The 13,268-nt window shown below is 39.9% G+C and overlaps 1 protein-coding gene across 14 annotated transcripts in view; it reads left to right on the top strand.

Annotated features, from left to right (window-relative positions):
* The window catches only part of adgrb2 (adhesion G protein-coupled receptor B2), a 261,448-nt gene that overhangs the window by 191,508 nt on the left and 56,672 nt on the right, over window positions 1-13,268 (top strand). For all 14 annotated transcript variants that reach the window (XM_084918725.1, XM_084918731.1, XM_084918722.1 and 11 more), the window contains one exon: window positions 10,031-10,157. In XM_084918725.1, the coding sequence (XP_084774851.1) occupies window positions 10,031-10,157 (127 nt within the window). The remainder of the gene's footprint in view (window positions 1-10,030; window positions 10,158-13,268) is intronic.

Genomic DNA, 13,268 nt, shown 5'->3' with positions numbered 1-13,268 from the left:
TCTAAATATGGCCCCACAAATATCTAAACAATATAAATACTATAACACTTGATATTGCATTTTTACCTGAAGAGTTCCCTCAAACATGTTGGCCAAACAAATACTATTTAGTGCATCTTACACACAATGACACGGACATACAATAACATAAATTGCATTTGCAAATTACATTTGAAGAATAAAAATTAAGCAGTAAATAAAAAAAAACTTTAGTTTCACATTTAAACAGCTGGAGTATCAGGAAATTCAGTAACATTTAAAAATGTCTTGTCCGGATTAAAATCCAACCTGTTGGATTTAACATGGCAACGGAAAGCTGTGACACCAGGATGACCCTTGTGTTCTCTTATAAAGTACAAGCAGATAATCACAATGTGATTAAACATTTTGAATCCATGACATGTCACCACTGCCCGCGGAGTTTAGTAATCTTGCTTAGTATGTTGTCTCTTTAGAAGCAGGGTGCACCTCATACAGGGCAACATTAAAAACAGATGGCTTCTGTTTTTGCTTACGTACGCCACGAGTGTGAAAGCAAGCAATATTTATTTATGTAACACATTTCACAGACAGGAGTCACAAATGCAGAAATAAGAGCAGTACAAAAATGTCAGGAAACCTCACAAAAAAAAACTAAAAGAAGAAGGTAAAAATACACATAAAAGCATAAAAGCAGATCCAGTGCAAACATATTACCCAAACAGCCATCTCAACAAATATTAGTTAGCTTTTGAAAGATGATATCATGCACATATCTCATCCATGATACTGTAGCAGCTAAATTCAATACTTTAATTAACTACAAGCTTTTCTCTGTTTGTTTTACTACTGTGGATTGTCATATATTTTGCACCGTTACATGCAGTGTTCAAACTTCACTTTGTAATAAGAATAAGAAAGCTGTGTGTGCGATGTTGGTTGGGAACCGATCAGAATGCAACCAGTTGGCAATCAGCTGAGTCAAGTTCCTTGTTGTGAAGAGCAGTGCAGATGTCTTGTGGTCATCGACACAGACTTCTTGATATTTCTAACATGGTTTCTGTCTTATTTTCTACTCTAGTGTAACTGAGCAGTTAGTTTGACTGTAATATGTCAGTTAAGCACATTATTTATTTGTGTAAATGCTAATACAAAATAAGGAAAAACATAGTACTGTATTAGTAGTAGTTAAAACAACCTGAGATTATCAAAACAAAATGCACTATGTACAGTCTTCTTCTGTACATAGTACAGATCAGTATATAGTATAGATACTGATGGAAAAATGATTACTATATAAATTCACAAGTGATCAATAAGTACATAATTCAGTTGTTATCATAAGTTTTTATCATTGCGATATGATACCACTGATGCACATGTACGTAGATGAATCTGAACACAGTGGTATATCTGAATCATTTCCTTCTTGAGGTCATTTACTTCCATAATACTCACAATTCTTTGATAGTACAGCAAACCCTCCCCTTCACACTGGTCCTTCTGCCTATGACTCATTAGCTCTCTGTTTCCACTGTCTATCACCAGCTCTCCCTCTGCCATAGACAATGACTTTACTCTCTCTTCACTTCAAAAAGCTTCACAGCACTGGGTTACACACTGTCTGTGGCAATTTGCTCACTGTCTTCACAATTTCATGCAGTGGACATTGTACCTGGTCCTGCAGTCGTCTAAAGACTTTATAGCAATTTGACTTCAGAGAATTCTTTTCTGTAATGAGGGCAAAACTTTCTGTGATTCTCGTGCTACTGATTTCCATCTATGCGTGAAATAATTCTGTCATTCCCCAATGCTTTATTCACCTCTTTGCTCTTTATTGCTGTTTGCCTATTCCGCTTCCACATTTTTATTGTTTTCCTCCTTTGCTTCGCTGCATTTCTGACCATTGAAGAACACAGGAAAAGATTTTTGCAAACATTTGACAACACCAAAATGAGTCCCGGGAAGCCGAGCAATGAACTTAAAATGGACTAAACTATTTTTTGCATACATCTCCTAAATCGTTTCGACAGCATTTGCCAGCAGCTGAAATTAACTGATAATGTTAATCCTTATTAAATCACTGACAGCTGTGTAGAACAACATTTTCTCGTGTAAAACTGGTTTAAATGCTTAGCTATGACTATATATTGAATGGTACCAACTGATTCAGATAAGTGGATTAAAGCGGCTAAAATTGCTTACATCTACTGTAAAAGCACAGCCTGTCTATAAAGACCTAATGTGCATTTTGTTCTGTACCTTTACTTACCAGCACGCTGGTGGTTGAAGAGACATATTTGGGATATTTGGGTCTCTTATGAATAAAAGCTGAAGGTGAAATGTTAAAGCATGACCTACAGTTATTTAAACATACCAGTACATGTAGTGTTTTTTCTGTGGAAACAAAGATAAGCTCTTGACCTTAAAAGTTAGCAGAAACAGCTTCTTATAGGTGTTTTCATAGTAAAGGCATATCTCTAATGCCAAATGTATGCTACCTCTTGTCTTAAATGATATAAGTAAACACACCATTGAATGGAAGTGCTCTTGCATCAGTCTGCATTTGGGCTGTATTTGCTGGTGCATCTAACCCTGGACAAACTTTTCCGTGAAGTGGAATCATGTATTTCAAATAACCTGGAGATTTCATTTAGAAACCGTTGTCCTAGTCTTAGGCATTCATGTTTTTTTCTCAGACCTTGAGAGATCTCATTAGAGCTTGACACCACACAGTTTGAAAGAGAATACTAGATCCAAGATGTCAGAGGTTTAAAAAGGACTGGTTCCCCCATCTTATCTAGAAACACAGTTTTTAGTTTTATGGATTCAGAGAAGTTCTAAAAATTATGGCAAAATGTCAGTTTTAGGTTTTGTTTATCAGCTTTTCAACAAAGTTTGGTTCATTGGAAAAAAGTCCATGTGCTGTATTTTTTTTTAATATGACTATAAACGTGCTGGCAATACATCACTACACTTTCATACAGCTGAAATCCCTTCATCAAGCCATTCAGTTTTAGTCATTCAAAGCATGTTTAACCTTTGTTTGCTGCTTAACAGGGGGCAATTGGCTTTCATAGCACTGCCCTTTCAGGCAAGATTTGGTGCCAATTTATTCTCAGTAGACATAAAAGGTCAATTTACGCTGTTGTTCGGAAAGTATTTTTCCTATTTTTTTCTTAACAGCCACAACAACATTCTATCAGCAATTAGGAAGCAAAATGGGAAGCATTTTAATAGGTTTCTGCCACTAGCAGGTCAACATTTTTGCTTATCTGGTAACAACAGTGCTACTAATCAACATCTTGTGCAGACATACACATTTTTGAGAGAAATGTCCGAGCTCAGTGATATAATTCATATTTGTAAGCATTTCTGACAGGATTAAGAGTAATTCCATTGGTGATCTCTTAACCTTGCAATCTGACACTATCACAGGTCAAAATTTCAGTTTGTCCAATACAATAAATCACCTGCAAAATGATAAGATCCCTATCAGCTGCAGTTCTGATTCTTATGTAACTTATTAAGCAGCTAAAGATAAAGTGCATATGTTAAATGTTAGGATACTAATGGTTATATTTATTGCAAAGCAGTGCAGTGCCTTGCAGCAGCAGCCCTCAATGAGCACATTGTCTAGTTACAAACTCTTGTTTAATGTGTGTGTAAACTGTGTAATCCCCACTGAGTATGGAGGGTTATCACCAACTCTAGCATTCATTTAATAAAACTTTGTCAAGACCAAAGAGCAGATGTGTCGGTTACAGCTATGCTAGAAAGCAGGTTGATTTTATGTATATTTACACATCTTGTAGTTTTTTCTTATAATGCCAGGTGGAGCTCTTTGCAGTATACATTTGGATTCCATAGCCTATCTACCAACTGTACTAATATAGAGACCTGTTTGTACATCTGGTACCTGTTTTCCGTGATAAGAAGAACTGTCAGCAGTTCCTGGTCCATTCAAAGGCTATGACAAAAGTATCACAAAAGCTGTGTCTTTTTAATCTTTTCTCACCCTCTGATCCTAACTGATAATCTAACACTGTTATGAGCCCAGTGGGAGTCACAGCAGTGTTGTGAAGCCGTAGCTGTAGTGGATCTACAATGCCATCATTCGGGGTTTGTGCCAACTTTGTGTGCGACATAAAACTAAATAAAAGTCAAAGCTGACTTTCTGCTGAAAGGCACAAAAAACCAACAGTGGAGTATAGCTATAGTAGATGAAGGTTAGCAGTCAATTAAGCTTGAAACTCGGCAGACAAAACAAAGAGGTCACAGATAATGTGTATTTGTGTGCCTGTGTGTGTGTGTGTGTGTGTGTGTGTGTGTGCGTGTGTGTGGTGTTATCTTTAGCGATCCCTCCCTGCTGTGTGCTGTCAGATAGTTTCTCATTACGCCAACTTCCTCTCTGCTGAGACTAGTGTAGAATACCGTGTGTGCCTGTGTGTGTGTCTTTATTTATTGCATGCAGTCTGAATGTTTGGAGCAGTAAATTACAGGCTTTCATGTCCATGTATAAATTAACCATTAAAAACATGTAACACTTCACGTCCCTGTACTTATGTGAGCAAAGCCGTTTGGAAGTACTTAACTGGACATCATTTGGGAGGTCATATATAAGCTAACGAGCACATATGACTATGGAAAAAATGTCGATTTGTGTGTTAGCATAATTTCCCAACACATAGTGCAACCTTTTAGAGTTTAAAAATATAGTTCCTCAACAAATTAGATCTGTAAAAGTGGTCAGCTAGTCATTGTTGTGGGATGTATAACCATGGTAATCAGTGAAATGTCAGAAACGGGTTGCAGATGGACGTTTGCCTATTAAGAAATGTTTTTCCGTTGTTTTCTTGCAAATATCAGGATTCCAATGCAAGATAAAAGAAACCAAATGTATTTTAATAATCTTACAAAGACTGTGACCAAAGGACACTGCAGAGAAAAGCAGGATAAAGCCAACAAAAAAATGATAATAATAATAAAAGGACAAACCAAAACTCAGGGGAATATGTAAGAATGAGGCAGGACACAAAATGGCAAACAGCAGGATAAACAGAAAGTCAGACAAAGAGCAGAGACAAAAATATATATTTACTCAGGGGTGTGACGAGACACCAGTGGGAGGCTGTTTAGGGCAGGACAGCTCAGAGAGTAGCTGGCCCGTGCTTGTAGACAAATCCAACACTTTCATAGTGACCAAAGCCGTCACAAGGAGTGTCTTCAATTTTTTTGCTGACTGGTTGAGAAGCACACGTTTTCCCCCCACAAACAGGTGGTTGCTAGGGGGTTACTGTAGGTCTGTGTGACTGGAGCTTTAGCGATCATTTTCTCTCCAGCAAGCACTAGCAACCAGCCAGGGAATGCTCATTTTTACCTCATGACCAGTTAGACCATCTAGGCCTCTGTGACTGGGCCTTATTCAGCTACAGTGGTCGGTAAAATAAATGACATATACACAAGCCAAAGCAGCAAAAATACCACACACATATTTCCTCATCCTTGCCATTCTTTTGCTCTCCCGCCTTGTCTTTTTTAAATCTTCCTCTATCTGTCGCTCTCTCAAACACACACAAAAACACACAAAGCCCTGCACCATGTTGATACCTGTCAAGCTGTCTCTAAGCTTCACTGCTGTAACTCTTTTTCTGATCCTTAGTCTTTGAAGTGTCATAGTGCAGATGATGATCATCAGGGGATTGTACTCACATCTTATTAGTGACATTTTGAGTGTCAGTGTATGTGTGTGTGCATGTGTCTGGTTTATGATCCTGTTTGCAGTCCTTCATGTTCAGACATACTTTTGAGGGGTAATGTTGATACACTCTTGTCATTTACAGTCAAACTGATCATATATAAGTGGCCTGTCAGAGCAGAAATAGTCTTGAGTGGTATTTTTTACTGATCTGCAGTTAACGTGATGTAAGTGGCAAGCAGAGCATGTACCTTTTTAACTGTCTGTTTGCTTTTTTTTGATGGACGGGTGTAAAAGCAACAGTAAAGTTTTCTTAATTTGAACCAGAAACCATTCAGCGTGTTTGTTTATTTCATTCATTTATGCTCTCAAATGTGCAACAGAGCTGTGTTAAGCGGGCATCACAGAGGAGTATCGTTGAATTCCTCTTTGAAAGCTATCCTTCTGTTATTTCACCAAAGGTTGGATAAAAAGCTAAGATACCATAAAGACAAAACTAATCAAAACAGCTTGTTAATTTTATTGAGGTGAAGCTGTCAGCCAAGCTTCCTCTCATTTAAATTTTAAATTGTTAAAGATATACAGATTTTACAGTCAAAGCATTTCCCAAGTGCTGTTAAAGAGAGCAAGGACTTTTTAAACAAAGCATTTCCAAACATCTTAGCTTTTTGATACTTTGCACAGGAAAAGTATGTCACAAAAAAAGTATGTCACAAAAACAAAAAACTACAAGGGTCAAAATCAGTCCCTGTGATGCCTAATAGTCAGTTGTGTATCCTTTTTGCTGGATAACAGCCTGCAGTCATTTGCTCTTTCATGCTCCTCCAGATATGATGGCCTTCAGTTCAGCCCACAGATTGTCACTGATTCAAGTCAGGGCTTTGCCTAGGCCAGTCAGTAACATTCTCTTTGGCCTTCTGGAGGTAGTTCTTCATCAAGGTTGTTGTCGTGTTGGAAGACAAAGCAACAACTCAGACTCAGGTTTGCTGCCGACTACTGGAGGTTTACTTTCAGAATCTTCACATTTCCGATTCCTTCCACCTTGACCAGATTCCCACTTCAAGACGCACTGAAGCGTCCCCACAACATAATACTGCCACCACCGTGTTTCACTGTAGAGACGCTGTTCTGTTTTGGGTTTTACACCTCTTCCCTCTTTCTCCAACACAGGCAGTAGTTTAATCTAGTTTATTCTCATCTGAACAAAGGATGTGCTTCCAGTTTGCATGATCCTTCTTCAGCTTGTACTCGGCATCCTTCACTATGGCTTGAAGTGGCGTTTTTCCTGGTCTGAGACTTCAAAGTCCAGTCCTGTTCACGGTCCTACTGATGGTCTTTTTTGAGACCGCAGTTCCCAGCTTGACTAAGTCATTTCCTCGTGTCTTGGTAGTTCTTGTCACGGGTTGCTTAGAGGATCCACTCGCAGGACTCCTGGGTAGCGTTCAAACAGAGATTGTTTATTACAGATCTTCACCAAGTGTATGTACAGACAGTGCGAGGTTAGTGCTATATACAAGACGTGAGGGGCAGGGGTCCAGGGCTCCAGGGAAAACGGGGAAATCACACACGCGCTCAGAACAGCCTCTCTCCACTCCGCTAGCGACCTGTCACTCCTTCCACACTCCACACGGGGAAACACGGGGACGGGTCCGGGGAATAAGAGCCTTCACAACAATCCAGCGTTGAACAGCTGATCTCCTCCTTCTAATATACCAGCTGGTCTGATGAGGCCCAGGTGTGCACGATCCGGGAAGGCGTGGACCGAGGGTGTGAACCCGCCATGAGTTCCGCCCCAGCAAAACAGGGGAGAGGGAGAGAGAGAGGAAAAAGAGAAGAGAGGGGGGGCTAGGAGTGGAGAGATGCTGATCAGCGCCTTGCTGATCCCGCAGGTCGTGACAGTTCTGTTGTTTTTGGACACATCTCACTAGTTTTCTTTCCAGAGTCTGTGATTTATTTCCTACCTCTGCCCGGCTTGTTCTGCACTGTGTGGCTCTCTTTCAACTTCTTGATGATACTTCTCACTACAGTTCTTGAAACACTGTGATAACTTTGTTTATCCGTCTCCTGCTTTGTGAGCATCAACAATTGTTTTTATTAAGTCTATACTGATTAATTTAGTTTTTTCTCAAGTGGCAGCTCAAACCCTTGCTTAAGTTTTTGTACTGTGTGGAAAAAGTTTTAACTTCATTTAACTTGATTTTACAAGCTTAGAGCATTGCAAAGATAAAGCACATTATTGCAGCAGTGGTTTGTTCTACGGCTCAATAAAAAGGTCAGTTTTTCAGGGGGATGATAACATTGACCCATTGACAATAATTCTGTTATTGTCTGCAAGTAGAAATAATGTTATATTAAAAAACATGGGGAAATGTTTACAAAATTTTAAGTTTCACAAGGGGATAATAATTTCATTCTAAACTATAGATTTCTGAATATTTAATAACTTTCAAATATACAGGCTGTATATGTAAATCCTAATAAATAGATGTCCTGAAACAGCCAACGCTTTATTAAATTTTCTCTCCATCCACTGCTGAGGGTACTCAATGCCATTAGCTTGGAATGAGGTAATTAAGTTCTTCACTAAAGCAGAAGAGAAAGAACAGCATATACCTCTCCAGTTGTGTTTTATCTTTCCTCCCACTCCATAAATGTTTATAGAACAAAATGAGCAGCACAACGTTTGCGTTGTTTGCTAACTAACAAAATGATTTTCAAAAAAAGGACATTCTAAATTGGTTTCTAAATTGGTAGAAATTTATTTGTTACCGTGATAAAGATATCAAGTACAGAGTGTTTTCTTTCACAAAGATGAGTCGCTAGGTACGTTTTCATCACCCAAAATCCCTGCTGGGAAGCATTTGTTCTCACATAGATCCCCTTCTTCCCCTGCTAAAGATCCTTGTTTTGAAACCGGCAACTATTACCACAGTAACAGGAGTTGTCTTTAGCGTCAAATAATTGATTTTTTTTTCTTTTTCAAGCAGGCCACTACTGCTTGAAATCAAACCAGAGTCTCTTGTGGTCAGATTGTTGTGCCTACATGCTACAACAAAAAGCTTTACTTTGGAAAGATGTTTGTCAGATATCTGTGCAAAAGGTTTTTGAGGCTTTGGTTAAAGAAAAAAAAATCCTATACACCTACTCCATATATTTGCATGCTACATTGAATATAGCCTGCAAAGTATTTTACTATAACCTAAAATATTCATGACAAAACATGAAAGTTTAGCAAACGTTCATGCTGTTTCAAATCTTGAGGTGACATTTCTAAAAGTTTTATACTCACTTAATCTGCTTTATCGCGACTGTTTGCCTGCGGCCTGATCGGACTGGATTAACAATGAAACTGAACCCACTCTAACTGTCATCAGCTCTGATGTTTCTACTTTAAATCCTGGACGTTGCCACACCCGCTTCAAAACACAGAAAAAGGGACAGAGGAGAAAAAGAAACAAAAATATTTCTCACTGACACATTACTTGCTCCTTCTTTTGCCGTAAGTCATGAAGCTGGCTTCTTGACCCCATTAGAACATCTCTATGGCTTTCACCTGTTTCTGGCAACTGAAATAAAAGTATATCCAGGGTTAATCGTAAGGTTGATGTGCAGTGTGAACTCTCAGGGTAATTAGTTCACTTCTTATTGATTGACCTCCACACTCGACCTTCCGTTGGGAGCTTTTATAGAAAAGTGAAAGGGTGGGAAGGAGGGAGGCAACGGGTGGCCAAAAAGGACGGTAAAAATCCCGAGTAATAAAGCGTTCAAGGTTCTATTGTACGAGATTCTGGCCGCTTTCTTCCTTTGCAGTAATGTGTTAGGTGTCAAAGCAATTGACCATTTAGTTCCACATAAGCCCCATACACCATTTAGGCCTCACTGGTTTTTGTTAACTTTTCGCCGATGCAATCCTTTTCATTTTTCCCCCAGACTCTAAGGGCATTCTTCCATGTAAAGGGAGATGGGATAGATAAAAGGAAAAAAGAAAAAAAAGGATGAACAAAGACGTGAAAGAAAGTGTTTAGGTTGCTGAACACGGAGAAGGACAAGTGGGGTGATGCTGTAAAGAAGTAAAAGAGCATGGCGGAGCACGAGTGCCGATCGCTGAATGTTAAACATATATGCCGTGAATGGCTGAGCTCGGGGAGCTCGACGGGGAGGAACGAGTCCGTTAAAACTTTCTGTCCCCTTTTCACAAGTTGTTGGGCTTTTTTTTTTCACCTCCTGTATCCATGTGTAGTCATGTGACAGTTTTATTTTTATGTGTCTCACAGTCACTGTCTATGTCCCATGTGCCACCTCCCCACACCCTCTCTACCAACCCCCTCACCCCACCCTTCTCTCCACCTCCAGGGAAGCTGGCGCAGAAAACTGGGGCACAGAAGGCTGCCAAACGCTCGCGTCAACTGCTGTCCATACCAAATGCCTGTGCAGCAGAATATCCACCTACGCCGTGTTAGCGCAGCAAGCTAAAGACCTGGTGAGTCACCTATGCAAAGCCTGATGTACTCTGTGGGACTTTGGGGTGTTAACGAGGCAACTACTACCAGGAGGAGAGGGTGCGCAGGTCAGTGAGCTGATTTTCTGTACGCAGACTCCAGCCACTATCCCCGTCAGACATATCACTGAGAACTACGTCTCTTAAGTCATTTATTGAGTTAACAGAAGGATATGGATGGGTGAGGCTGGCATGACTAGCAGAGCTTTATGTGAGATGTCTTATTTTATAACAATGAGCGCAGCCTGAGTGGGGCTGTCAGTTTTAAAACTGTGACACAGTACTGTATAAATGGCTATTTTGATCACTGTGTGTTTGTCTAATTATATGTTGACGGGCTGTCATTCTTCCCATTACGCAAGTTTGGGGTTTATTTTTGTTTGTTTGTTTTTGAGCTTAAACTTGATGAAGGTCGGACTCTTTCAGTCCCGTGTGATGTGAGAGAGGCGAGGCGACGGGAGGAAGGAAGAGATTTTATTGTGTCTCTGTGTGACTTTTTTTTTTTTTTTTTGCCTGGAGCACATAACGTGTTCCTCTATAAATAGTTCACGTGGCTCACAGTGTGTGTTTGACGTGATGAAAGAGGGCTTTTTAGCAGTTAATGGTAATGCACATTCTGATTCACTGACCTGTTCTCCTGCTCTAATGGTCATCTAAATACCTGATCACCTTCCTCGTAGATCCACCCAAAGGACCCTAATTCTCTCACTGCGTAACACCTCACACTATCACCCCATTTATTTTACACCTTACCTCTAATTCATTATTTTTACCCATTTTCTTGCTTCCCTTATTCATTTTAGCTGTTTTTTTACCTGCGAATCTCTTGTAAGACCCCCCTCCCCTTGTCACTTCTTTTTTACCCCTGTTCACCTTGTTAACATTTCCAGTTTTCATTCTCACTTTATGCTGCAGCACTGACCCCTACACTGTGGTCACAAAATGCTCCCCTTTGGCTTTGGCTCTTAATTTGCCTCTCTGATTACTTATACTCAAAGCCCACGAGAAGACCATTTGCTTTAAATATTCAAAGGAGCAAAAGGAGATGAGGTTTGGGTACATTTTTGTCACACATTAAAATCTCTTTTGTGATTCTCTCTTTTAATGGTTAGTTCTCTAGTAAGCGCTGGAGAATAATTGTGTGTGTCACAGAAATGGAAAGTGATTGTAAGGAACAGAGGATTTGGGGGGTGGAGGAAATGTTCAACCAAACAGAAAAGGCAGTCTGGTCTTGGCTCGCAGGCAGCTTAGGGAGAGAGAGAGGGCCAGAGAGATGGAAAGTGGATGTTTTCTGCACTCACCTGTAATGCATTAACAACCAGCATTGCAGAGATAAAGAGCCGTACACTTATGTGGCCCTGTTCGGCATAACGCATTGCTTCTGTATTGTGCATATGCCGTGCATTTACCCTTTGCTTTTTTTCTTTTTTTATAAAATGCATTTCTATCAGCTCGTTGTTTAGCTACCAGGCCATCTGCTTTACTGTTTACAGCAATGGCAGGTCAGCGTTTCCCACAAAAAAGCTCTGAAAAATCCGTACTGTACTTTACCTGCATAGCATTTGTCAGCAGAAGAAGATCAAACATTGGGAACAAAAAAAAATTGGAATTCATCAGTACCCCTACCTGGTCACACCAAAAAGAAGCAAATACAGTTAAAAGAGTATGAATATTGGAGGTAAGTTTCTTATACATCCCCCTGGCTAATGTTACACCCCTTTTTTATAGCAAATATTACCACATACCAAATGTGCCTCTGATGCCATTGCTCTAAAGAAAAATTAAGTTAGAGGCAGAATACTGTAGTGAATTGCAGCATATTATAAATGCTTCAGTCTCAAGGAAAAAGAAGGGAGGAAATAAAGGGTTTCATGGTTGCCGCACTCATTGAAAACTGAGAAATGAGAACATCTAATTGAGTTTATCTAAGCTGAATGCATTTTTAGTCTTCTTAACAGCATAGTTACAAGAATCCTACTGCTGGGTAGCATCTAGTTGCCAGTGCAGACACGGCATTGAAAAACTCCTGTCACAGTCACATTCACTTCTGTTTCTTGTTATCCCCAACCTTGGATGAAGCCGTGCAAGTGACAGCTGTCTTGAACGTTTCCTGAGACGGATCAAGTCATTTAATCTAACGCAAACATGGATAAGCCAAGTTGACAGTAGTGACACTGACTGGCGTCGCAACTTATAGATGACCTCCCTGTTTTAAAGGAAGGACTCAGTAAATTGCGTAAACCTGAGATAATCAGCTGGTTTGTAAGCCTCAAGATTTCCGTGTCCTGCTTTAGGATTTATTAGTATTATTATTCCCTTCTGTTCTATTTCTCCCTTCTATTAACTGTAAAGAGGGTCAAAATAAGGGGATGGCCTTCATGTAAGGAACTGCAGTTATTCATTATTTTTGTACCTCAGAGCTTGAATTACTTCACAGGGGTCTGGAAGCCATTTCAGACCCCAGGGAAACATTAACTCCCCATAATATGGAAAACACAATAGCTTTGACCCATAAGCCGAACGGGTCATTCCGGCCACTGTTTCTGGTTCCTGCGACTCCTCTTCCAGCCATACAGTATTGACTTTTCCCTCGCCACACAGCAAGCAGGTCGACCGAGTGTACTGATAGAGGGCCAGGAGAGGGGGGAAACAAAAAAAAACCACATTGACTTTTTTTTACATTTGTGACATCTGTGAAGAGTGTGGTAGTCATTAGTGATTCATCAGTCAGCCCCCAGTACTGCCATTTGGACCCAGTGCACAGGACCAGAAGGTGTGTGGGTTAGTGTTTTTGTGTCAATGGCTCTCAGTCAGGAGCTGTTGCTGCTGGTGCTGAGTGCACTTTGTTGCTTTAGGGTGCTCCAGAGTTAGCTTTTTACTCCAGTGGAGATTGGGTTGTGTAAAAAGAAGAGAGAGAGGCAAATTGAATTTGGCAATAAATAAAAAAAGAAAGAAAGAAAAAGAAAGAAAGAAAGAAAGAAAGAAAGAAAGAAAGAAAGAAAGAAAGAAAGAAACAGCCACATTCAGATATGCGAACACACTGATATATGCGTAGTGGTATGCACTTAAAAACACTTAACATGCACACAAGCC

The sequence above is a fragment of the Perissodus microlepis genome, chromosome 22 (genome assembly GCF_051167445.1).
Source record: "Perissodus microlepis isolate ML-2025 ecotype Zambia chromosome 22, ASM5116744v1, whole genome shotgun sequence".
Taxonomy (NCBI): Eukaryota; Metazoa; Chordata; class Actinopteri; order Cichliformes; family Cichlidae; genus Perissodus; species Perissodus microlepis.
The sequence above is the reverse complement of the archived record's forward strand: the minus strand, read 5'-3'. Positions and strand labels throughout refer to the sequence as shown.